Here is a 25789-nt window from a genome sequence, read left to right as displayed (position 1 = left end):
TTGCTTTCCCACTGTATAATTGTAGTTTAGTATTCTATACTAACATGACAAAATAAATAAACAAACACAAAAGTAAATAAATAAATAAAAACTAGCAAAAGAAACAGTTAAATGATCAGAATGAAATTAAAAGTAAAACGACAAAGTAACTGTCGTGACAGCAATTCAAATTAAAATGAACCAATTAAAGTGTCTGTGTGTGCGTGCCTGTGTGTGTGTGCGTGTGTGTTTGTGTGTGTGTGTGTGTGTGTGTGACGTTTTGGCAATACTGTATGCAAAATAATTGAGCCAATAAAGTACTTGAAATTGAAATGAATATGAATTGAACCAAGGCTCTTTCTCGTTCTCAAATCCTTTGTTAATATGTTTTATTAATGGAGCTACAGGCGGCAGGCTGCATGAGTTCTCGCTTTATAATTAATGCTCAGATGCCCAGCCTAAAGAGAGGGATAGAAATTAATTAAAGAGCAAAATTAACAATATCTTATATCTTTGCCTTTTTTATTTTTATTATTTTTATTGTTGTTATATTAGGTCACTAACCTTGTTTGGTTTCAGGCAAGTGTTTATTCTTTTTTTCTTTTCTTTTTTCTAGAATTTATTATTATTATTATTATTAGTTGTTGCATATCGTTAATATGCTAGAACGCAAAATTTCAGCTCGCTGTGGTCACGTTAGCGACCCTTCTATGACTAAATAAGACCTAGCTCATAAATATTAATAAACTCGTATTCACGCTGCGTGGTAATCGTCCAATGCCAAACGTCTGCTTCATGAATATTAAGTACACCATGCTAACGTATCCTGACAGCCAACCAATGGCGAATGTTCTGCTTATGAATATGGTTTAGTCGTGCTGACGTTGCGTTGTCACCTTGCTTGGCTACCTCCCAAAGGCAAAAAAAAAAAAACTCCGGGTTATGAATATTAAAAAACTAGCCTTTGCCATAGTAGAATTTGTATTTTACCGGGAAAAAGAAGGGATTGCGGAGAGAGAGAGAGAGAGGCCTGGATGTCGATACGCCCCTCCCCCATTTCCCGTCCTCCAGCGCTGGGATGCTGCTGCTGCCATCACTGAGAGATGCGCGTCAATCGGGCATCATCAGCATGTAGACCCACATCTCTCCTTCACCCATCACTCTATCAGTCAGCGCCAAAAATAACAGCAACGATGTGACCAAAACGAGCCTCCTTTTTACGTTCCCGACTGTACAACACGCCGTTTTTAACCGATGAATTAATGCGGACATGGTACAGTCTCATCTGCATCATTAAGGTTTTCTTCCGCATAAGATGAAGTGCTCACCACCGTCTGCTGCCTCCTGCTCCCTTCATTTGATTTCTATTCTGCACCGTTGCGCACCATCTGCATTTGGAATAGCGTAAAGGTCAAATTATGTGACTTTCATTTTTGTGTTCTCCATGATGGGCATGATTTGAGGCTTAATCACTGGATGTCATTCCGTTTTTCCTGTCTTTTTTTCGACTCAACGTCAAATGTCCTTGGAACATGGCCTGCGCGGTGAGTGAATATATTTGTTCACAAGTGCCCTGTGGTGTCAACAGGGTATATGTTTTGTGTTGGGTTTGTTTATTTGTTGCAGTCCAGCGCCTGCTAATGTATTATTAAAGTGCTTTATTATTATGATTACAGTAGGTAAGCATTCCATGGAAATTATTATCATCATCTACAGTATGCCCAGCACGTTTATGCTGATATAATTCACCAAAATATATGTTTTATGTCATTCATGATCATGATTGTTCAACAATTGTTTTTAATGTCATAAAATAAAATAGTAATGCAGGATCGATAATCATATATTAGTAAAAAATAAAATCAACATTAACTAATATAATAAAAATGAGTAATCACAAATATACCATAGTGTTATAATCCCTTTGATAACAACTCTTTAACATTTATAAATATTAAATCTTCACTTTTATGCCATAAACTGAATTAAGAGCAGTGTATCTATAAATACCTGTATGCATGAAACAAATTATTAATTTTTGATAGACTGAAACGAAAGTGATGGATGGATGTAACCTAGTTGTCAGGTTAGTCTGTATAGCCTTCATATGAATCCCCGCCAAATGTTTTTAATAACCATTTGTTTTACCTTCCCCTCGCTATGATTAAAACGAAAAATCATCCCACAAATGCTACAGGCACTTTTATAAGCTGTGAGCAGCTGTACAGTGGACCAAGGTGAACATCTGATTCCTGAAGGTTACCAGGAAAGGGCATTATCGTCTATAAAGCGCATGTTTGTTGAGGAGTCTTCTGGCCATTTTTTAATAAAAGATGAGGAAGCGCGCACAGAATATGGGTTTAAATGTTCAGTAACCAAAAGTTGGTGTCACAGCAGGGAAATGGAGGCGCAGAGCTCAAGCGGATTGTAATGTCATCCGAAACGGCAGGCCTGATGGCTGGTAGTGCTGCCTTCGTAAATCTGTTCTGCAGCAGGATTGGGCAAGTGTTTAAGTGCGCATGCGCAGGCGTCTCGGTCTGAGTGAAGGCAGATTTTGCGTCGAGAGGCGGCACTGTGAAGTACATGGGTTTGGGGAGAGGCGCACATACAACGCTTTTATCAAGAGAGAGTGTTTCAAAAGGCGTTTAGATAAGAAGTGATTGCCCTCGGTTTCCTTTGGATGTTATGCAAACAATCCATTGCAGTAGGTGTGCGTTATGAACGCTTGGCTCCTTGTTTCCTACAAACTTCCTACACCTGTTACACCTTGGTGATGAGCAAAATGCCACCTTCACATTTCAGAGCGTTTAAATAACCAATTTTGAGCGTTTTAATAAGGAAGAAATATCCTACGTTCACGATGAAATCTAAGAGATGTGGGCATACATTAATGGTTAAGTAGGGGATATACCTGCTGGGTAAACAGTGAACGTAAAATAAAAAAATATATATAAATAAAATAATGCTAACGCTATATGACAAAAAGTCTACTAACTTGTAAAGGCAGATGTTAGACGAAAAGCTTGACTCCACTTTTTATGCTTTTGTCATAAATATAGGGGAACGTTGTCACGTGGTTTATATGCTGCAGTTTTACATAATTCGTTCTCATAATTCGCAAGCCAAAATAATGTTTTGATGTATTTGTTTTGTTGCCTTTTCTTTTTTGCTGTTTTGTAATAGTTTACTGTTTAAATAATTGGCGAAAACTGTGCCATATTTCAAACAAAATTCTTATAATTTCATGATATGATTTAGTGTTGAAACTTTATTTAATTTCTTCATGATATTAGTGAATAGCCTAACGATTAGTATACTTTTCAAATAGTGCTGCTATTTTTTATGTTCCATGATAATCGTGTTTTTTGTTATTTTTTATTTGTGTGACATTTTAATGAAAAAAAAAAATTATATGTCTAATTTGTCTCAAGATTTTAGGATTGCATTTTGATGTTTCAGAGCTGTGTGTTTTTGGTTTAAGAAAGTTCAGCAGTGCACTATTAACGTTCTGCTTTTTATGTTCCTCAGGTTTTGAGCCAACGCTATTCCTGTGTCACTAGATCCCCTTTATTGTTTAATAATCACTAACACTTGCTTCATTTAGTCTTCATAGAGATGGATTGGCACAATGGCTACCACTTTATTTGCTGACTGTTTCTTCATGGGGGGATATTTCAGGGGAACCCCAGCTGCTACACCATAAAATATAAAACCCCAAACAATCCCACAATTCATGTCTCAGTATGGAGAACTACATAGAGAACATCTTAGAAATAGGTGACTAGGAATATAAATAAGACAAAATCATCCATTTTCCCAGGTACCCATCTTTTAGCTCATAGCATCTGCTAAAAAGCTTCCAGTCTTCCACAACCAACACACCATCATGGGGGATCTGGGTAATAGCACAGTAGACTTCCACCCTAAGAAGCCAGGGTTGGACAAAGGAGGTCATGAGGGAGATTTCGGGGTGACAGTAGAGGAGCTGTGCTCACTGATGGAGCTCAGGGGACCCGAGGCCCTGCAGAAGATCCAGGAGAACTACACAGACACAGAAACCCTCTGTCACAGACTCAAGACTTCACCTGCAGATGGTGAGTAGTACTTGTTTGGATGTGACCATGTCACTTGCTAATTACATCACACGTGCATCCTGAAACAGACAGACATTTTTAGCTATTATAAAAATGTTGTGGTTATTTACTTAATCTCAGGTAATTCAAAACCATACGATTTTATTTATTCCGTGGAACACAAATGGGGAATTATACTGATTGCTGTGTACCATGCAGTTAGTGCCTATTGGGACGGAGGCTTTTATCAGAAAAGATGCGAAAGCACCATAAAAGTATCATAAATTCTTTCCATTAGACTTGTGAATTACATATTCATGTTTCTTCTGCAGCTCTACAACATTTTTGTATCAGGAATGGACCAAAATTTAAGTAATTGTTCACTGATAAGACTTTAAATGTAGTGCACAAGTTGTAGGGACTATTTTTATGATACGTTCATGCTTCATTCCCCATTCATTGTTATTGCTGGTCTTTTTGTGCATTGCAAAAGAAAATTTTTCCAAACAAAGGTTTGGAATGACATGAGGTTGGGTAAATTATGACATAATTCATTTTTGAGTGGAAAAGTCCAGATGCACCTATATTCACAAACACTCCTTTTCAAAACAAGCCTGCCTTCACGGAAAGAATACCAGATGCCAGGTGCCTTTATCTGCCTTTGAAAGCAGACATCCCTGAAGAGCACCTGGTGTTGAATTTTATTCTACATTTGCATTACCCATGTTATCAGATGAGAGCATCTCTCTGCTATTCTGTTTTTGGAGTAGGTTTTGGATGAAGAAATTCTAGTTTTTCATAACATCTCTGTGTATGTCTTTATGCAACATCATAGTACATTTTATTTATATTTAGAGAAAATTATTAATTCTTCCAACACATTTTTACACAAGTTTTATGATATGTAATATGTAGCTTATAGGTTAAAAAGGAGCTTGCCAAATCATTTTCAGTAATTAATAAATATAATAAACCTTAAATAAAATCTAGATATTAGAGGAAACCCTTAAGTTAAAATTAGTAATGTTTCTTCAGCAACTTATATATCTTAAGCATCTATATAGAAAAATAAAAATTAATACAAATCACACAAAAGTCCTAAAATTTAAAAAGAGAACAAAAAATATTAAAATAAAAGGTCATTTAAAAATACTATAGTAGTATATAAATAATATTATAATAACACAGAAGCATATGCAAACTCAAAATGCACTTTAAAACTTATTGAAGTAGTGATTCATAAATCATCATTGGACAATATCAAAGCTCTCATTTCTTCTGTCACACTGCTGTATTGCATAATAAATCTACATTCATATTTTGAGATAAATCAGGAAGCATACTGTACTTGAATAGCATTTTTTTAATGCCTCAATATTTCATGCTTGGAATGATCAGAAACAGTTTACTAAAGATAATCACGGTGTTTCGTTTGCTAGGATATAAACATTCAAAGTTACATAAAAAAGAATCATCTTGCTGGAAATCTTTTATTGCAGCAGCTATTCTGGGTAGATGATCCTACTTTGCGCTCTGATAATCACATTGATTCGCATCTTGTTCTGACCACTTGCTTTCAGACCAAGTCATGCAGCCACGTTGAGGTTACTTTAAGTTTATTGTAAAGCTCTTTCTCCTCCTTTTAATGCTGCTCTTTGAAAATCCACTCTTCAGAAAGCGTGACAGGGATACAAAAAGAGAACCTTACAGGCATGGATGGAAAGATGAAAGGGTCGAAAAGAGGGTTGGATGTACTGCAAAAGTCTTTCATTTTTTGTAGTCCGTGGAAAGAGGATTGCATTGGGGTTTTCGGTTGTCTTAATTTACTTGCCATATTGTGCTCAACAGAGACTGAATGAATTAATCGGGGCAACTGGAATGAGTTAGGGAAATGATTTCATACAACCCATTGGAGTAACTCAATTAGGTTTAACAGTGAGTGAAAGGGTAGCTCTGATGAGAGATGAGAGGTTGCCAGGGGCAGCAGGTGATGATTGGCAGGGTGAGGATGCAGAGAGCGTGACAGTCTGTCTGGGTCTTGCTGCCAAAAATCACACCCTGTGGTGCATCCGAAACACACTGACTTAACCGTCTGTGCCTTGTGTTCTTTTGTTATGTCCTCTTGCCTTCCTTCCTGTCACCCTAAGAGGTCAGGGATTGGTGCTAACAGAATTGAGTGATGACTAATGAGCATCCAGCAATTTGCATGGAGAAAAACCCATTAATAAATGATTTGAGCCCCTTTCCCACTGCACGTCGGACCTGGTATATTGCCGGAACATTGCCGGGTTGCCTTCTGTGTGAAAGCAAACATGTCCCGGGATTGATTCCGGCATTGAACCCGGGTCGGGGACCTAGTAACATTGCCGGGTTTAACCCGGTAAGCGCTGTGTGAACAAAAGCCAGATCTAATGCCGTGTCGAATTGATGACGCGCGTTATCGTGCAACTCTTTTACCCGCTGTTTTGAAGAAAGATCAACGTTCGCGACAAAAAAATATGTGCAAACTGTAATGAAGCAGAGATCAGTTAGTTCCTCACTTTCCGCGCTGACGCCGAGATCGTTCGCTTGCTTCCGTGAAAGTATAACATGCCTAACGTTTTCGACTCGTACAATACACATCACGCCCTGATGTCAAGTGTCGTTACGGGATCTTTACGGGTTGTGTGTGAAAGCACGCACATATCCCGGGTAATCACTGGCAGTGAGAAAGTGCAAAATCTAGCGACCCGGGAACAATTGCCGGAACACTTTTCCCGTGTACTTGCTGGAATGGCAGTGTGAAAGGGGCTTTGGGGTCTTTAAGCACCATAACTCTGATTTACACCAGTATACATGTTCCTAGGCTGATTACTTCTGCTCTGTAAAACAAATCCTGTTAAAAAAATGGGTGAAAATGTTTCATGCATTTCGGGTTGACACTTTGCTGTGATTTATTTTATTTTAACTGACATTAATATTTTTAATGATTTTTTGGAGTCTTCCGAGATTTTTTTGAAAGTTTCTGGAAATGTTCCTCCCCTTTGCAACCCTAATATTATTATAGCAATTTACATCCCATAGAATTTCCATTGTTTCGTTAGTAAGATTTGATTGGTGACAATGATTTTAAGCACCATCTTTCCCTCAAAAAGGATTATCGGACAATCCTGCGGACCTGGAGAAACGTCGGCAAGTGTTTGGGATGAACTTCATCCCTCCTAAGAAGCCCAAGACCTTCCTTCAGCTCGTGTGGGAGGCTCTGCAGGATGTTACCCTTATAATCCTGGAAATAGCGGCCATTATTTCCCTCGGACTGTCCTTTTACCAGCCGCCAGGAGGGGACACTGAAGGTGAATTGGGCTCTAAGTATTCAGTGAAATATATATATATTTTTAAATGCATACATAATATGACCATAAAAGGGATTTCTGGCCTTTCATCAGAAGCTCAGGGAAGATGTTATATGCTTCATGTCGTAGCCCCATTAAAATTTCAATAATTTAACAGTCTGGTGACCTTTATTCTGCTAATATTAACTACACTGCTACTCATACATGCTTATATCTAGACATTTTTTCAGAGTTTCATCCCTAAAATGGTCTTGTGTGTCTTGTGTTGTTAATTTGAAATGCATTCGAATGCATTTTTTAAGTAATCCTGAGTGTAAATACCAGGCATGAATAGCTAAGAAAGCAAAGAATAGAAGGAATAGAGTCCGAGATGATGGATAGATAAAATAATATAAAGGATTACAAGTAGACACTCAAACTCATTGTCCTCCCACACATTTTTACCTTTCCTTGTCTTTCTGTTTCTCTCCAGCGTGTGGTAATGTGAGTGCAGGTGCGGAGGAAGAGGGAGAGGCGGAGGCGGGCTGGATCGAGGGTGCAGCTATCCTGCTCTCGGTGCTCTGCGTGGTACTGGTGACCGCGTTTAATGACTGGAGCAAAGAAAAGCAGTTCCGTGGCCTGCAGAGCCGTATTGAACAGGAGCAGCGCTTCGCTGTGGTGCGGAACGGCACGGTCATTCAGATCCCCGTGGCTGAGATGGTGGTGGGGGATATTGCCCAGATCAAATATGGTCAGTAGAGTTCAAAATTTGCTCCACAAATCGTTTTATATGAAAGCATCTTACATTATTAATGAATAAATGGTTCATAAATTTGGATGGTGTGAGCCCCACATGTGGTGATTCTTTATTAAAACTTAAAATTAAAATCTTTAGGAGTCTTGTCTCTATTAAAAGTGCACTGTTAAGTTCCTGTGATTCCTACAAAATCTTGCTTAAATTCTTTATGAACTCAATTTATAAAATTAACTAAATGTTAACAATGCTAAGCATAGTTGATTTTAACTTCTAGTTATAATTATGTATAATTACGAACAAATTTTATATACAGTACAGACCAAAAGTTTGGACACACCTTCTCATTCAAAGAGTTTTCTTTATTTTCATGACTATGACAATTGTAGATTCACACAGAAGGCATCAAAACTATGAATTAACATGTGGAATTATATACATAACAAAAAAGTGTGAAACAACTGAAAATATGTCATATTGTAGGTTCTTTAAAGTAGCCACTTTTTGCTTTGATTACTGCTTTGCACACTCTTGGCATTCTCTTGATGAGCTTCAAGAGGTAGTCACCTGAAATGGTCTTCCAACAGTCTTGAAGGAGTTCCCCGAGAGATGCTTAGCACTTGTTGGCCCTGTTGCCTTCTGTCTGCGGTCCAGCTCACTCCTTAACCAATTCATTCAAATAGCAAAAAGATTATGCATATAATCAATTTGTATTGTTAGTATTATATTGTTTCTATAACTAATAATTAAAATTACACTTAAAATTGTGCATGTATAAAAATAAATAATATATATTTATATAAAGTATTAAAGTATATAAATGCATTCAAAAATTTTAATAAATTATTTATACATATTTATAATTAGATTACTATATTATTATTATTTTATTAATATATTCAAATAGCAAATCCTTAAATTTGTGCATGTATATAAATTCTAACTTAAATAATTTCTGTAAAATTAAAATATATAAATTGCATTCAAAAATTATTTGTACATTTTATAATGGGTTTAACATATTAGTATTGTATTATTATTATAGCAAATTCTTAAAATTGTACTTAAATTGTGCATATGTATAAATTATAATAATATATGTTATTTTAAAAATTATATATAAAGAATCTGAAGATGCTTTTGAATAATTAATGTTTTAATTTTGGTCATTAAAGGTAGTAGTACTCAAGGGCTTGTAAGATTGATCTGTTGCTGTCACTCTGGGGTCTCTTAGGCGACCTCCTGCCTGCGGATGGTGTTCTCATCCAAGGGAACGACCTCAAGATCGATGAGAGCTCCCTCACTGGAGAGTCTGATCACGTACGCAAATCCATTGCCAAGGATCCCATGCTGCTGTCAGGTAGGGAGTAAAGGTTATATAAGCGAACATATGCTTGCGTGGGTTTGTGTGGACTGGGTTGGCCATATGGCCATAGGTTGTGATGAATGTTTGTGTGTTTTTACATAAATATTTCTGAATATTAAAAACCATACGAATACTAAAAGATATTCGCCATCTGTTTAAGATTCAGATGATTCGGGATGCAAACAGATCCTTGGGACAGACTAGTGGTTAAAAATCCAGGCTTGGACATGGAAAGGGTGTTCTGTTTCCTTATTCCCAGGGGCACAATTCCCTTTAATTATATGGTGACATCACGTGTGTAGTATACTGTAAGGTTTAACAGAATTACCAGTATCAATTAAATTTAGTCTGGCACTATTACAATCCATCTGAATTGAACCAATTCGCTGTTTGGCAGAATGGGGGTTTTGCTAAGTATTCTGTCAGTACTTTTAACACTCAGGTTGTGCAGTGCTTGGGCTAAATCCCATTGACTGGTTTAATGAGAGAACGTCCCTGAGGTCTGATAAACAGGTTAATCAGCTTCCTGCTCATCACTGCTTCCTGGAGAATGATTTGTGTTTGGCCCTCCAGAGACCTGCTCTGCCACTTCTTCTTAATGATCGCAGTTCACCAGAGCAGCTGCTGTTTTCTCTTCACTCGGCCACACACGCAGCGTTACCCCATGACCTCAACATAATCAAATGGGAAAAATGGGAAATGGAATCAATGGAAACATAACATGCTTTTAGACATTTGATGTGAAAAAGGCATGTGTAACATGATTAGAGTGGGCTTGCATAGCTAAATTGACATTAACGAAGAATAATGAATACTAATTTGTAGCAAAGAAAAAAATTGGAATATCATTAACTCCATTGAGTGTCCAATTCACAATCACAATTTGATTTATTTATTTGATTTATGACCTAGAAATAGCAAATATTTCTTAATCATTTTACATCGTAACTGTTCCTTGTTCAAAATCCTAAACTTTTTTTGTTACTAAATAAATTAAAAAGACTAACAGTTTATTATTTGATGTGATTTCATAAGATATATGATGGTAGATTGAAGTATAGCGGTACTGGATCTGTTCCAGCCTGTGCAGTCGGTTCTTAAGGTCATTGAGGAGGTGGATGGCCAGAGGGAAAACTTGTTTTGAAGGCAGAAGGTTCTTAATTTAAAACTGCTTTGATTTGTCAGGGTGAATTTGGAAAAATGTAGTGAAACTCTTGTGCAAACTAATATGTTTTCTCAGTAAGGATCTCCTGCTTCATGTTTCTCAACTTTAAGATAACTAGTTTCCGTGAAGGTTTTTTGTTTATATTGACAACCTTTTTGTCGTTCATCAGTGTGTTCAATTAATCATCAAGGGGTGCATATTATTTTCTCAGTCATTATGGGAGAGTCATCTCTTCTCAACATGTATGTTTGAAGGCTTCTGTTGTGAAGAAGGAAATGCACGCTGCACAAAATAATTGTCTTAATCAGTAGTTTTGTTTTGTTTATCTCTGTAAAAAATCTCTTCTCTCACTGACAATAGACATAAACCAAACAGAATTCTTAAAAAAAACAATGGAGTAGGATTATTTTTTTTTTATCCAATTTTGTTTTTACAACTATCTTTTTAAGTGTTTCTTGGTATTTCTTTCTGGAAAACAAGACAAAAATAACGGTAAAGAAAGCAAGAATTAATGTGCAGTGGATCAGGGAACAAAGAAGCAATCTGGTTCAGTTTAATTTAATTGTATTACACATTAATACTGAAAGGAAAGGCCATGGAGGAGACTTCAGCTTTAATTCTGTTCCTTGTTTTAGACAAGTGCAGGGGCTAGTGAGAGCACAACAAATAACATCAGTAAATGAAATGAGGCTATGACTCATACAATTGATTAAAAAAAGTGTAGGCTTATTTCCCATTAACATCACTTTAAGATTAAAAAAGTCCTGTAGATTAAGTAAGCGTTCCACAACTGAGCTGTTTTTTATATGCATTTAAAATATTTTTATGACACTTAGAATTCCTTGAAATCATTACTTGTATAAACAGTAACGTGTAATGAATTGTTTTAGATTGAACATGCTCTAACTGGAGACACCTGAACGTCTAGTCATTTATAAAGGTTTTTATGTTTAAAATATATTTATTACAATGAATACTGAAGTCCTTTAGTCAGTAGCTAGCCAACCGAGTCACAAGATGGCGCCAATAAGCTATTTTAATTATTAATATTAGTTTGAAAAATGGAAAAACTGTAGTGTGGAGTTTTTTTAATTAGGGAAGGGAAGAGTTGTGAAGAAATTGTTGAAAATATTTACTGCAAAAACACAAAAAAAACTTTTTTTCCCAAAATTTAGGCACTCATGTAATGGAGGGCTCGGGGAAAATGCTGGTGACTGCTGTTGGTGTCAACTCTCAAACGGGAATCATCTTCACCCTCCTGGGGGCCGGGGAAGTGGAGGAAGAGAAGAAAGACTGCAAGAAAGGTTGGCGTCTGTCAATTCTTTCAAAGTATTTTAGAAATGCTTAAAAGTTGAGCATGATTAAAACATTCACATCATAAAATATAAATCCATTTTGCTTGAACACCCACGTGGAATTATCCAGACACCAAATGTCTAATGGTCTGGGTCAATTCTGTTTCAATGCATTGAAATGCTCAGAAATTTTGCTCACTCATTTGTGTTGATTTTTCATTGCTTTTGTTCAGCATTTAGGTTTTGTTTTATGTCTTTACATACCACCTTCGTTTTTGTCCTATCCCCTGTTTCCAACAATTCTATCAGAGGCCCATAGTAATTCATCCACGCAGTTCCCCAGTGTTGAAGCCAAAGACCACAACATCATAAATGGTAGGTGACATTCACAGTAGAGAGAGTTGACTCATAAACAGACATCCTGGTTTAAACTCTCCATATCTGTCGAATATTATCCCTCCATGTTTTATGTTTTCTTTCTCATGCACTTTATTGTTCTCTCATGTCAGCAACATTGACCCTTAAGCAGTGGAACCGATATTTGTTTCGTTTAAATGTCTGCATTAACCTTCACAGGGAAACAAGACGGGACCCTGGAGAACAATCAAAATAAAGGTGACTTTCAGGACTTAATTAGAATTGAGTTACGAGTTCAGATTGATTCATGGCGAGATAAAATACTCATTATGATAAACTATTTTGAGAATGAAACACTGCATAATGCACAGTATACATACCGAATGCTGCCTTTATTATCAATTTTCGATATTAATGTTTCATATAATTTTTGTCTTATGTCATGTCAGTCAGTTCTGATAATGATATTGTGCATACTGTGTGCAGTAGACATACTGCAAACTACAAAAAAAGTGTTCTTTGCTATTCTGTGTGGTTTGCTATTTCTAACAATTACCTATAATTCTGCTTGCCTGATCACCTTGTCTCCACCCACTATAGCTAAGAAACAGGATGAGGCTGTTGCCATGGAGATGCAGCCTTTGAAGAGTGCAGAAGGAGGGGAAGTGGAGGAGAAAGAGAAGAAAAAATCCAGTGTGGCCAAGAAGGAGAAATCAGTTCTTCAGGGCAAGCTCACCAAGCTCGCAGTGCAAATCGGGAAAGCAGGTGGGGAGGTCTAAAGTTAGGGCAAGTTCTCCTGATCATATTGGCTTGCTAAGTCAAGCATTATTTTTGCTCATACATAACGGATAGGAGTTTTACTGAACCTTGAAGTATTGTTCTGTTGTTCAAAATTTTGGGGTCAGTAAGATTTGTATTTATTTTGTAAAAAGAACAATTGGTCTCTTTCTCAGTTCAGTTTTTTTTTTGTACCACCCAAGGTGAATGAATATTATAAAGTGGGTATTTCAAGGTATTTTATTGCTTGATAGTTTGATTTCTGATGTTATACATTACCATGAACACTGGAGTAATGATTGCTGAAATGACAACTTTGCCATTAAAAGGAGAAAATAGAGATGGTAATGTTATCTGTCTATAATACTGTATTATAATACTAATACTTTTTTGATCAAATAATTACATTCTTGTTGAGCATTGAACTTCTGTCAAAAACTAAATGAGTAAATCAACCCCAAACACTTGGTAGTGTATATTTCAGTCAGTAAATCAGCCAATTAATTATCCATGATATCTCAAATAGTGTGGCTCTTTGAGGAGAGGTGTGCTATTATATTTCTAAGCAGTTACATGTATGATTTATTTCAGGTCTGGTGATGTCCGCCATCACTGTGATCATCCTGATGCTGTACTTCGTGATCGAAACGTTCGTCATTCAGGGGGTGGTCTGGCTGACAGAATGCACGCCTATTTATGTGCAGTACTTTGTCAAATTCTTCATCATCGGAGTTACAGTTCTGGTGGTGGCTGTGCCAGAGGGTTTGCCACTGGCTGTGACCATATCACTGGCCTACTCCGTAAAGGTGAGGCAAAAATGAAGTTATGTTGAAGAATGCACCTGTTTTTATAACGTTGAGTCCATCATAGAAGTGTCATTTACACACACACTCATATTGGCAAGTGCCACAAAGATTAACACTCTTCCTATTAATGCCTTTCCACAGAAAATGATGAAGGACAATAATCTGGTGCGTCATTTGGATGCATGTGAGACCATGGGCAATGCCACGGCAATTTGCTCAGATAAAACAGGGACCCTCACCACTAACCGGATGACAGTAGTGCAGATTTATATAGGGGACCAGCTCTTCCGCAACATCCCAAGACCTGACCAGATTAACCCAAAGACACTGGAGCTCATCACCAGTGCTATTGCCGTGAACTGCGCCTACACCTCCAAAATAATAGTGAGAGTACTTTAGTAAAATACTGGCTACTTTAGCACTCAACTTTTGCAGCATCACAATAATATTTCTGCAGATTTTCTGTCATTTCATGTCTTCCACTCTTTTCACCTCTTCCTCCCAGGCTGCAGATAAGGAAGGTGGGCTGCCCAAACAAGTGGGTAATAAGACAGAATGTGCTCTGCTGGGACTCGTGCTGGACCTGAAGCAAGAATACCAAGCTGTGAGGGAGCAGATCCCGGAAGAGAAGCTCTATAAAGTCTACACCTTTAATTCTGTCAGAAAATCCATGAGCACCGTCATTCAAATGCCTGATGGAAGTTTCCGCTTATACAGCAAAGGAGCCTCTGAGATCCTGCTCACAAAGTAACTAACATCTCTTTTTCAAATAAATGCTTTTCTACTTTGTTTTTTTCAAAGAATCCTGAAGAGAGACATTTCTGAAGGGTCGTGTGACACTGAAGACTGGAGTAATGTCTATTGAAAATGAATCTTTGCCATCACAGGAATAAATTGGTTTAAAATATATTAAAATTCTAAAACGTTTAGATTATTTAGAAAGTTGAAATTGTACAAATATTTCACAGCATTTTTTGGTAAACGCAGCCTTGGCGAACAAGAATCTTTTCAAATGCTAGTCTATTTTAGTTATACTATTTTTTATAATACTTGGTTGTGATTTTGATGATCAACATTTTGGGAAGGTTAGGCATCTTAGTTCACTGGCCATTTGTTAAAAATGCTCAAACTAAAGACTACTACTTTCTTCAAGGCCTAATTTGTACCTAATTTGTGAAAAGTATTTTTGTTGCCACAAATTTAGAAATTAATTTGTTAAACAAAGTTGACTTTTTCTGAAAATAAGTATCATGCAAAATAAAATAAAAAAGTGTACACTTTGTCCAAAATAAACTGTAAAGATAAATTAATTGAACAGTTCTGTCTTCATCTTAGGTGCTCGTTCGTCTTGGGCCGTGATGGTGAGGCTCGTGCTTTTCGGCCACGGGACAAAGATGAAATGGTGAAGAAGGTGATTGAACCGATGGCATGTGAAGGCCTTCGTACGATTTGCATTGCTTACCGAGAGTTCCCAGCTGACCCCATGCCAGACTGGGACAATGAGACGGACATTGTCTCCAACCTTATCTGCATCACAGTGGTCGGCATTGAAGACCCTGTTCGAGCTGAGGTATACAAACCAGTTTACGGTCTTGGATGTCTGTGTACTCTTAGTTTTCAGTCACTCTCTCCTATTTACCTGAGAAACTGAACATACCCTAAACATAACTTCTGAGTTAGAAATCTTAAAATGCTGTATTTGATGCATAATTATGATATCTGTTCTGATTTGCTGATTATGATTCTAATCAGGTCCCAGAAGCCATCAGGAAGTGCCAGCGAGCAGGCATCACTGTGCGGATGGTGACGGGTGACAACATCAACACTGCACGTGCCATCGCTGCCAAATGTGGCATCATCCATCCTGGCGACGACTTCCTGTGTATGGACGGGAAGGAGTTCAACAGGCGAATCAGAAATGAGAAAGGAGAGGTATGCTTCTAAGTTTTGTAGATATGTACAGAACTTATGCATTCTTTCTATATAAGTCAGCATATTAGAACAATTTCTGAAGGATCATGTGACACTGAAGATGGAGTAAAGACTGTTGAAAATTCAGCTTTGCCATCACAGGAATAAACTACATTTTAGAATCTATTCAAGTAGTATTTAAATAATAAGCTTTCAGTTTTATTAATATATGAATATAATATTAATATATGAATATGATATAACATTACTGTTTTTACTGTATTGTGATCAAGTAAATTCATCCCGGTCGGGCATAAGAGTCTTTTTTTAAAACATTTAAAAATCCTACATACCTCAGATTTTATAACGGTGCTGTTTTTTGTTGTTTTTTTTTTTTTTTTTTTGTTGCAGATTGAGCAAGAGCGCATTGACAAAATTTGGCCCAAGCTCAGAGTTCTTGCTCGTTCCTCCCCTACAGACAAACACACACTTGTCAAAGGTGAGTCTCTTCATCAGTTGAGTTCATACTTTGTTCCTATGGGGATGATCACTTCTCCTGTATGTCTTTAATGGAATTCCCTTATAATCACTTACAGTACAATACAGTATAATTTCTTTGTGTGTGTCTTGTGTTCAGGTATCATAGACAGCACCATTGTAGAACAAAGGCAGGTGGTTGCAGTCACTGGCGACGGCACAAATGATGGACCTGCTCTTAAGAAAGCTGATGTTGGGTTTGCAATGGTGAGAAGATCCATCCACTAAATATGTGAAACATTGCTATGTATTTTACATAGCTAAATATGAGACGATATTGAAAACAATTTTCTTATCTTTTTAATTCAATGTTAAATTGAAACATAGCAGATTTAAATATGTCTGAATTCTCCAAAATAGTAATTGATTTCTCTGTTTGCATAGGGCATTGCTGGTACAGATGTGGCCAAGGAGGCCTCTGACATCATCCTGACGGACGATAACTTCTCAAGCATAGTAAAGGCTGTGATGTGGGGACGGAATGTGTATGACAGCATCTCCAAATTCTTACAGTTTCAGCTCACAGTGAATGTGGTGGCTGTCATAGTTGCCTTCACTGGTGCCTGCATCACGCAGGTACACGCATACACAAACACACACACACACACACACACACACACACACACACACACACACACATATATTTCAGTTTCAAATAAATACTGTTCTTTTGAACTTTCTATTCATCCTGAAAACTGTATATCATGGTTTGCACAAAAAAAATCAGCAGCACAATCATTTTCAAGGGCACCAAATCAGTATTTTAGAATGATTTCTGAAAGACCTGAAGGATAATACTAAAGACTTGAGTAACGCTGATTATAATTTAGCTTGAACACCACAATCAATCAATTAAATTTCACTGAAATAAAGAACAGCAATTAAAAAATTGTTGTGATGCTTTATTACTGTTTTTACTGTTATTGATCACATAAATTCAGTCTTGGTGGGCTTAAGAGACCTCTTTCAAAAAACTTTAGATTTCTTACTGACCTGAAACATTTGAATGGTAGTGTGTGTATATATGCACTAATATAACCTGACATCTAAACTGAGTTTTATTTATTTATTTTTTGGTCTGTTTTTGTGTATGTAGGACTCTCCCCTTAAGGCTGTGCAGATGCTGTGGGTCAATCTGATCATGGACACATTTGCTTCTCTGGCTCTTGCCACAGAGCCACCCACCGAATCGTTGCTCCTGAGGAAGCCCTATGGCCGAAACAACCCCCTCATATCCACAACCATGATGAAGAACATCCTCGGCCATGCAGTTTACCAGCTCATCATCATCTTCACCCTGCTCTTTGTAGGTACGGTACTCTGTGCACTGTTTCCGTCAAAGGATTTGATTGTTGTCTTTCAATATGTGTCAAATTAGTAATGGTCAACATTATATATTGTTTTAATTTATTGGTTTCAGTTGATATTGTAGATTGATGTCATCTTTCCTGACCCTGTGCTCAGGTGAGAGGATCTTTGACATAGACAGTGGACGTAACGCTCCACTTCACTCTCCTCCCTCCGAGCATTACACCATCATCTTTAACACCTTTGTCCTCATGCAACTCTTCAATGAGATCAATGCCCGGAAGATCCACGGAGAGAGGAACGTGTTTGATGGAATCTTTTCAAACCCCATCTTCTGTTCAATTGTGCTGGGGACCTTCGCCATACAGGTGAACACATACAGATCTCTAGATATAGAAATCTAGATTCTTGATATCCGTTTCTACTTATAAACTAAATGCCATACGTATATACACAACTGTTCAAAAGTTTGCTTTGTTTATTGTAAATGTTTATAAAAAAGTATGTCATGCTTACTCTTGTGTTTGAATTTATTTGATCAAAAATACAATAAAAATATTAGTATTGTAGTACAATATAGTAACAAGTGTTTTAATATATTTTTAAAATGTAATTTATTTCAGTGATGGCAAAGATTGATTTTCAGCATCATCACTCCAGTCTTCAGTGTCACATGATCCTTCAGAAATCTTTGTAATATGCTAATATTATTAAGCAAGGACACAAATGCTAAAGAGCTTGAAAACACATGGAAAACACATTTCAAATATACACTTTCCATCATATATATTTGTACAACTTGATGCATTTGTGCCTTACACATCGATGAAAGTAAACCAGTCCACTCCTATATCTCTGTTTATGATTTGTAGATTGTGATTGTGCAGTTTGGTGGGAAACCTTTCAGCTGTTCCCCTTTAAATGTGGAGCAGTGGCTTTGGTGCCTGTTTGTGGGAATGGGAGAGCTGGTCTGGGGACAGGTAAGTGCTGCCATGTGATGGTCTCACTGAAAATCACTTTCAAATAATATCAGCTTTAGTTGTACTTCATTGTATTGTTTTCTCTCTAGGTGATCGCATCAGTGCCAACACATCAGCTGAAGTGTCTGAAAGAAGCGGGCCATGGGTCGGCTCCAGACATGATCATGGATGAGGATCTAGCTGAGGATGAGGAGGAGATTGACCATGCCGAGCGAGAGCTGAGACGAGGACAGATCCTGTGGTTCAGAGGACTCAACCGAATTCAGACTCAGGTGACGTTCAGGCTTTGTCTAGTTCTGTCTGGTTTAACGTTGCTTTTGCGTTGTTTCGACAGGGACAGCTGTTCCCGCATACTGCCTTAAAATATACCAAATGCCTTCTGTGCCACATGCTGTAGTTTGCGCACTTTACTTTCCTCATAACTCCAACCTATTTTTCTTTCTTCACCAGCCTTTATAAATTGATGAAATATTTATTATTTAACAAGCTTTCTGTGTTGTAGATCTTAACTTCTCTCTCTCCCTCACTTCATCCTTTATTCTCTTTGCTGCTATATCAAGCTGTTTTATTGAGACCTTTTTGCTCTGCTACTCGCGTGTGTCTCCATGTGTTATGTCGCTCCTTGGTAACTATTATTGGCCTTTTTTTAACTTATAAATATTATTGTGGTTACAATGTTTCTTTGGCACACTTTATTGTAAGGTCCAATTCTCTCTATTAACAAATAATTAACTACGACTTTTGCCTCAATAAACTCTTAATTTGGCTGCTTATTAATAGTTTTTAAGTTTAGGTATTGGGTAGAATTAGGGATGTAGAATATGGTCCTGCATATTTGATTAATAAGCACCAATAAACTGCCAATATATTAATAATAGTCACGCTAGTTAATAGTCAGAATTGGTCCCTATACTTAAATTGTTACCTGTTTCTTCAAGTTATAGGCACTTTTGCAATAACTTTCTGAACCAACAAATGTAATTTTCACGACGTATCAAACTATTTGATAAGATATGATGTTTTAATTATTTTTGTCAAATTTCAGGTAGCAATTTATGTATCCTAAATAGAAAAAATATACTATTTTTATTTTTATTTTACAAAATTACAGCTTGATTGGAAATGCTAATAAAACGTAGCCTAATATAAATAATTAATGCATCATGTTTCTCTTTATTTTAACCATGCTTTTCACTGACACTATTGTATCCTTTCTTTTTATGCTAGAAACAAAATTATAGGTTGTGATAGAAATAAAGTCACTACTGAGGTACAGTCATAATTTGTGTAATTGTGTAATAGTGATATTTATCTAAAATAGTTGAATTATTTGATTATTTCACAAATTAATAGTTTTAAAAAATTTATACTTTTGTGATGTATTTTTATATTTCAAGATTTAAAGTTGGGCTCTTTGAAGGGTGAAACGATACAAAAAAAAATGATCCAGTAGTTTTAATGTTTCACATAACAAGAAAATTGAAAACATTATACTTAAAAATAAATATACTTATAATAAAAAAAAGTGCTTATAGTTGAAGAAACACCCTGGTTGGTTGGTGTGCACACTGGCAAATTTTAAAATGCTGCTTTCCTGCAAGCCGTTCCTCCCCAAAACCCCCTCAAGTGATTATAGCCCCATCCCGTTCATTTCATGAAGCTCATTCGCCTGTCTGTGTGATGTCCTTCTCTCTCTCTCCTGCAGATGGAGGTAGTGAGTACCTTCAAGAGAAGTGGTTCGTTTCAGGGTGCAGCGAGACGCCGCTCTTCAGTGCTCAGCCAGCTCCATGACGTAACCAATAATTCTACTCCCTCTCACGTAGTTCTCTCCACTGCCAATGCAACTGGTGCCCCCGGGAGTGAGTCCTTACATTCCGTTAACGGCACCTCGTAGAGCCCGTGCACTCAGATGACTAGCATACACACCAACACACGCACACACACATCTGCATTGTTGCCTGCCTTCAAACGCAACTAGTTTGCTGAATGTTGAGTGTGTGTGTGTGTGTGTGCGAGAGAGAGAGAGAGAGAGAGCAGATTATCATTGGAGCATCTGCTTCATCTCTCTACATGTGCTTTTTAGTTAGTTTCGCTTATTCGTTCGTGGCCTTTCTTTCTTTCTTTCTTTCTTTCTTTCTTTCGCACTTTCTTTCGCACTTTCTTTCCTCCTTCATTGCTACCTCATAACTTATTTCTTGCTCTTGCTGTTTAATTCTGGCTTGTTGCTGCCAAGATAAGGCTGGTTTGCTTTTTATTATTGCCTTTTTTTTTATTCTCCCGTTGCTTGATTTTGCCAATAATTCACCCTCAAATCAATGTTGCCTTGAAGGGATACCAGAATTTAACTCAAAAGAGCCAATCAACAATTGAAATGAATAGAGAAACTAAAGTGGAGATGTTTGATCCATTTGACAACATGGGAACAATGAAAGCGAAAGATTGACTGTTGTAAACCTGCGAGTATAAGCCCATAATGGTTTCTGCTGCCATTTTCATATTAGGGATATTAGCATCGATAATGCTAACATTTTTCTATCCCGTTCAGGATAAAAAGCATACTTACGGTGTGCCGTGTTTTTTTTGCTCTGTCTTTGTGCACCTTGTTCAGATTCTCCTTTCTCTTTTCACAGGTTTCGTGTTATAACCTGCCACATCTAATGAAAATGTCCTGCTGATTGTTGCTGCTTGAGTTTCTACACATAAGAAAAGCTTTCTTACTATCTGCTGCTATTATTTATTGTCACTAAACTGCTGTAGTTGTCTTCTTGAAAGCCATTCTCACAGACAGTGATTTGTTTATGAGGGTTTTTAATGCACCAAATATAACATCAACATTGCCCTCCAGGTACCAGAAGCGATCTTTTCCGTGGTCTAAAGAAAACAGCTGCGTCTTAGCATTTCCAAATCCCTTCAAAGAGACCACCGAGCATTAGCCCAGCTGGAATGCCCCCCAGTATCATTATCACTTCCCCTTCAATGTTAATCTTCAGTTCCTTTTATTTATGAACCTTAAAAAATGAAATCTGTTTTGTCCACCATTTTTCAACATAGGTTTTTAGTGTCTTATCCTGTCCTGTCCTGTCAGTCTTGTCCGGTATAGTGTTTTAATTTTTTGTCTTTGTTCTTGTTTCATCCGTCTTTAGCATTTTGTGCTGTTATCTTAGATAAATATAACAGAGAAAGAAAAGTTCCAGCAAAATCATATTATTGTTTATCGCAAAATAATGGAGATATGCCTTGGTGACGCTGCACAAGAGGGCTGCTTCTCAAAAGCTTTTGTTGGGCCTTCACACCACAACAAAAGAACATGATTTGTGCTGTAGGTTTAGACCTCCATCCTTCACCTCCCTTCTCTTGCCGTCTGTCATGAGGAGTTCTGATGTGATGTGTTTGGAGCTATTCAAACACAATCCCTTTTCTGTTTTTCCATCCAGTGCCTGAATTACAAAAGACTAGCCGATTTCTCACAGTATCTTTTCCCCTCTTTGATATCATGACCATTACAAATTCTGGGCCTTATACTCGAAAGTTTACAATGTCAGTGCTGCGTAGCAAAGAATACAGCTTTAAATGAAAAAGCAGGAAGCTCAAAACGAATGGCTCTTTGGAAAAACAAATCCGCAGAAGCGCTGTTGTGTCCATGTTGTGAAGTCCCCTCCCTCTGTCAGTCACATTGCTTTGTGGTCATTCCCGAACGTGGTTTGGCTATGCATGTAGAATGCAGAGAGCAGGAAAAAAAAAAACTTACGTCTGATGAATGTGACGGTCCGACATGCATGGTTACACATGAACGATTTTCCACCACGGCTGCTGTATAATCACACATGACGAGAAAAAGGATGTCAGAAAAAGGAACATGGACCATTTTGATCAATGTTTTTACGGATATGTTTTCCTATTGAATGCGTACTTGCATGCTATGCATGAACGGGAAGAGGAATTTTGAATTATTGTGCATGGTTGCATGGGAGACGAGTCCCATTTAATGTGTTCATACTTTTGAGGGCATAGAGAGTTTGGTTTTTCTTTCCACAAAAACAAGGCAATCAAGATTTTTTAAATGTCCTCGTATTAGAATGAGCTAATATAATCAAAGATACTTTGCTTTATGTTTCTTTTTTTTTCATTGATTTATTGAAAGTGGATTTTCAAAAGGCTTACAAATATACCCTATAAATGTAACAAATAGAAATCTGATGATGTCAGAACAATAAATAATGCTTACAGTAACTATTGCAATCTGTTTTTTCAAGACTGTTGAATCTGTATTACAGAATTTGTCAACACCAACAGTATGTGAATACGCATGTCTTTATTTCCTGTATGTTTTTGTGTTTGTGTATTCTGTGCACAGCCGTGTAGTGTAAACCTCACTCTTTCTGTGTGTGTTCTGTGTACACTGTGTATGTGTGTGTTTGTACCACATGGTGGCGTGTGTGCCTTCAAAATCATTGTTTTCTATGTGTTTACTGTCGTTTATTTGCATGTTTTATTTTTATTTTTCTTAGTGTTCCATGAATTTGAATCACCTGGTATTGAACTGGCAACAGTGAAAGTTGTAATTCCGTTTTTGACCAGACATACAAGCCTTTTATTATTTTCTTAATTATTTTATCTTTTAATTTTTAAGTTCACTAATTTAACATGCCTTTCTGCTCATAAAACATCATAGGTTAAAAAAGTCAAACTTTTTGATCATGATCATTATTAAAGCTGAAATTGTATTAAATGAAAGACAGTCAGGGGGCTAAGGCTGCTTTGACAGATTATCCTTCCATTTTATTGGAACTTTTTGTGTTTGCCGTCTTGTGTATCATCTTGAGATTTCCTTTTCCTCTTGTAATTACAACTTGGGTTTCAATGATTGTTTTTGGGCGTCATTCTATAGAGGCCTATAGAATGGCTGTGGAGTTTTGTTTCTTTTTAAAGGCCTACTGCACCAAAGGCCTTAATGGATGTGAAACTTTCAATTCTCGCAGCTCAGCTAGCTGAAAGTGTGCGAGTGGTGCAAAAGGGGGACTAAACTTCTCTCCACCTCTCTGTCCCTTTGATCCCTCCATTTTCTTCCCTTTGACATCTCCTACCCTGCACCCTTGACGTATAGATCCGGGTGGTGAAAGCTTTCCGTAGCTCCCTCTACGATGGCATCGAGCGGCCTGAGTCGCGGAACTCCATTCATGACTTCCAGGCGCACCCGGAGTTCATCATCACGGACTCGGTCCACAACATCCCCCTGATCGACGAGACTGATGTGGACGACGAATCGGAACGCTCCAACCATAACCACGTGCGTGTGGCGCTTCGTCACCCCGGCCCTCACTCTCAGCCCCAGAGGCCCCCGCGATCCCGTTACCCGTCTCGCCCACTGAGGCAGCAGAGTCTGCCGGTCACCCTCAACTGCAACAACAACGCCGCAGAGAACCGCGTCTACTTGGGCTCGAGTGTTTCCCCCTGCCCTGTGAGCCCTCTGCACAGCCTGGAGACGTGCCTCTGAAGGTCAGAGGTCAGCCGATTGAGACTGCCAGCCAGACGGAGAAACGCTTATTTCTGTACCTAATCTTCGTTCCTTTCACTATCACAGATTCACTGCTTCAAAATGTTTCAGTGGTTCTTTACAGTGTCTTGTGTGACCCAAAGACAATCCCGTTCCGCATGAAAGTGACCGATTATGTTCTCATACAGTATGTTGCACTGGAAAGAAATACCCAAAACAATGAGATGGATCTACGTGTGTGTAGGCATGGACCCTGACTAAAGATTTTAAAGACTGTGAGCCTAAGGAAAGTGTACAAAAAAGATGTTTATTTAAGGATTACTCCTATCGCCTTTTAGTTAATAACATTATTGTTCCAATTATTATAGTGGTTATATTTCTGCTAAAACTATGACAATTAATACTATGGTTACTATACTCCAGTTATGATACTTTATATCACTAAGTATGTTTGTATGTATGACGTTAGTCTGTATGTATGTGTATTTGTTTGTTTGTTTGTTTGTTTGCTGTTGCTAAAATCGGTGTCTATGTTCTCATTGGTTCCACACGTTCCTCTCTCTCTGTTTTCTGTGTTAGAGTGTGATGTGTATGCCTAATTAAAAAAAATGAAATGAAATTACAGAACATATAGCGGCAGCATAAATAAAATAAAATCTTACCGTTGGAGGAAAATCTTAGAATATTTGCTGGGAATAAAAAAAAAAAAAAAAAAGGCAATGGTGCAAGAGCATCTTACCCATTTCTGAAAACACTGCTCACAAAAAAAGAAAAGTATCTATACTTTCTACTATATTTCTATCAATAGATCATATCAATAATTATTTTTATGATGCATTTTCATGTCAGTGAAGCAGCTCAGCAAGATTTCCTGAATATGTATTTTCCTATCTGACCTTTTTTTTTTTAAAACATGTTCAAAATATGGTGTTTTGGGGTATAGAACAGGGGTGTGAAACTTAATTCCTAGTTTAGCTAACCCTAATTAAACACGCCTGATCCAGCTTATCATGTCCTTCAGACCTATTTGAAAAAAAAAAGGGGTCTGACCTAAACCAGGAACAGGAGTTTGACACCCCGGTATAGAAAACGTTCAGACACACAAGCAATTTCTTGATCAGATCATGTGGAAGCCTTTAACTTTCATTCATCTTTTAAACTTGTATTCAAAGTAATTAAAAATCTGCATGATTTATCATAAATGTATGCATCACACTGCATTATTCCATGGGTCAACAGTGCACATATTCTGCCAGAGACTGATTCGTTGCTGACATGCTTGAAGGTAAACTCATTTTTGCATCCCTTCTTTGTATGTTTTGAATAAGATAACGATTACAATAAAGTTAAATATAGATAATAGTAACTAAACGAGTTGCAGTTTACAAAGAACACGTATGAATAGACAATTGGAAGAAAACAAAAAATGCCACATTGAGTTAATAACTCCCATTATAATAGCCAACATGATAAATTACAGAGAGGAAAGTTTGTATAATAATATCGTATTAAAATAATCTAAATTATTTTATTGATATTTTTTTCTTATATTATTTGTTTTACGTTTCAGTTTTTATGTTGTTTTTCCCCCAGATGATGAACGATAAAAAACATTGACAGCCAACCAGAATCCACCTGACTTTGAAGAGCGGTCATTTAACATCAGGCGACTGGTG

General features: G+C 37.3%; 1 protein-coding gene across 11 annotated transcripts; it reads left to right on the top strand.

Moving 5' to 3' along the window:
* The first annotated feature begins 1343 nt into the window (after positions 1-1343).
* On the top strand, positions 1344-25315 carry atp2b3a (ATPase plasma membrane Ca2+ transporting 3a). 11 transcript variants are annotated; one of them, XM_052563545.1, is made up of 23 exons: positions 1344-1523; positions 3508-4073; positions 7187-7384; positions 7857-8114; positions 9352-9477; positions 11824-11952; positions 12253-12318; positions 12520-12558; positions 12901-13065; positions 13669-13883; positions 14025-14267; positions 14389-14630; positions 15219-15453; positions 15636-15815; positions 16206-16293; positions 16432-16538; positions 16716-16907; positions 17428-17641; positions 17796-18007; positions 18512-18619; positions 18709-18891; positions 20325-20411; positions 23724-25315. In XM_052563545.1, the coding sequence occupies exons 2-23, from the start codon at positions 3866-3868 to the stop codon at positions 24111-24113; spliced, it is 3885 nt and encodes a 1294-aa protein (XP_052419505.1). In that variant the 5' UTR covers positions 1344-1523; positions 3508-3865; the 3' UTR covers positions 24114-25315. The 11 variants fall into 11 exon arrangements, with proteins under 11 accessions (XP_052419505.1, XP_052419511.1, XP_052419512.1 ...); XM_052563551.1 differs by having other exon boundaries at positions 20325-20478; positions 23724-23885; XM_052563552.1 differs by lacking the exon at positions 23724-25315 and adding an exon at positions 21250-22849 and having other exon boundaries at positions 20325-20478.
* Positions 25316-25789: the final 474 nt, after the last annotated feature.

Source organism: Carassius gibelio, chromosome B8 (genome assembly GCF_023724105.1).
Source record: "Carassius gibelio isolate Cgi1373 ecotype wild population from Czech Republic chromosome B8, carGib1.2-hapl.c, whole genome shotgun sequence".
Lineage (NCBI taxonomy): Eukaryota > Metazoa > Chordata > Actinopteri > Cypriniformes > Cyprinidae > Carassius > Carassius gibelio.
The sequence above is the reverse complement of the archived record's forward strand: the minus strand, read 5'-3'. Positions and strand labels throughout refer to the sequence as shown.

Coding starts and splice junctions, on each gene's coding strand:
- atp2b3a (XM_052563545.1), top strand. CDS start 3,866: ATGGGGGATCTGGGTAATAGCACAGTAGACTTCCACCCTAAGAAGCCA. Junction 17,642..17,795: donor CTTCACCCTGCTCTTTGTAG/GTACGGTACTCT, acceptor CCCTGTGCTCAG/GTGAGAGGATCTTTGACATA. Junction 20,412..23,723: donor TGCTCAGCCAGCTCCATGAC/GTAACCAATAAT, acceptor CTTGACGTATAG/ATCCGGGTGGTGAAAGCTTT.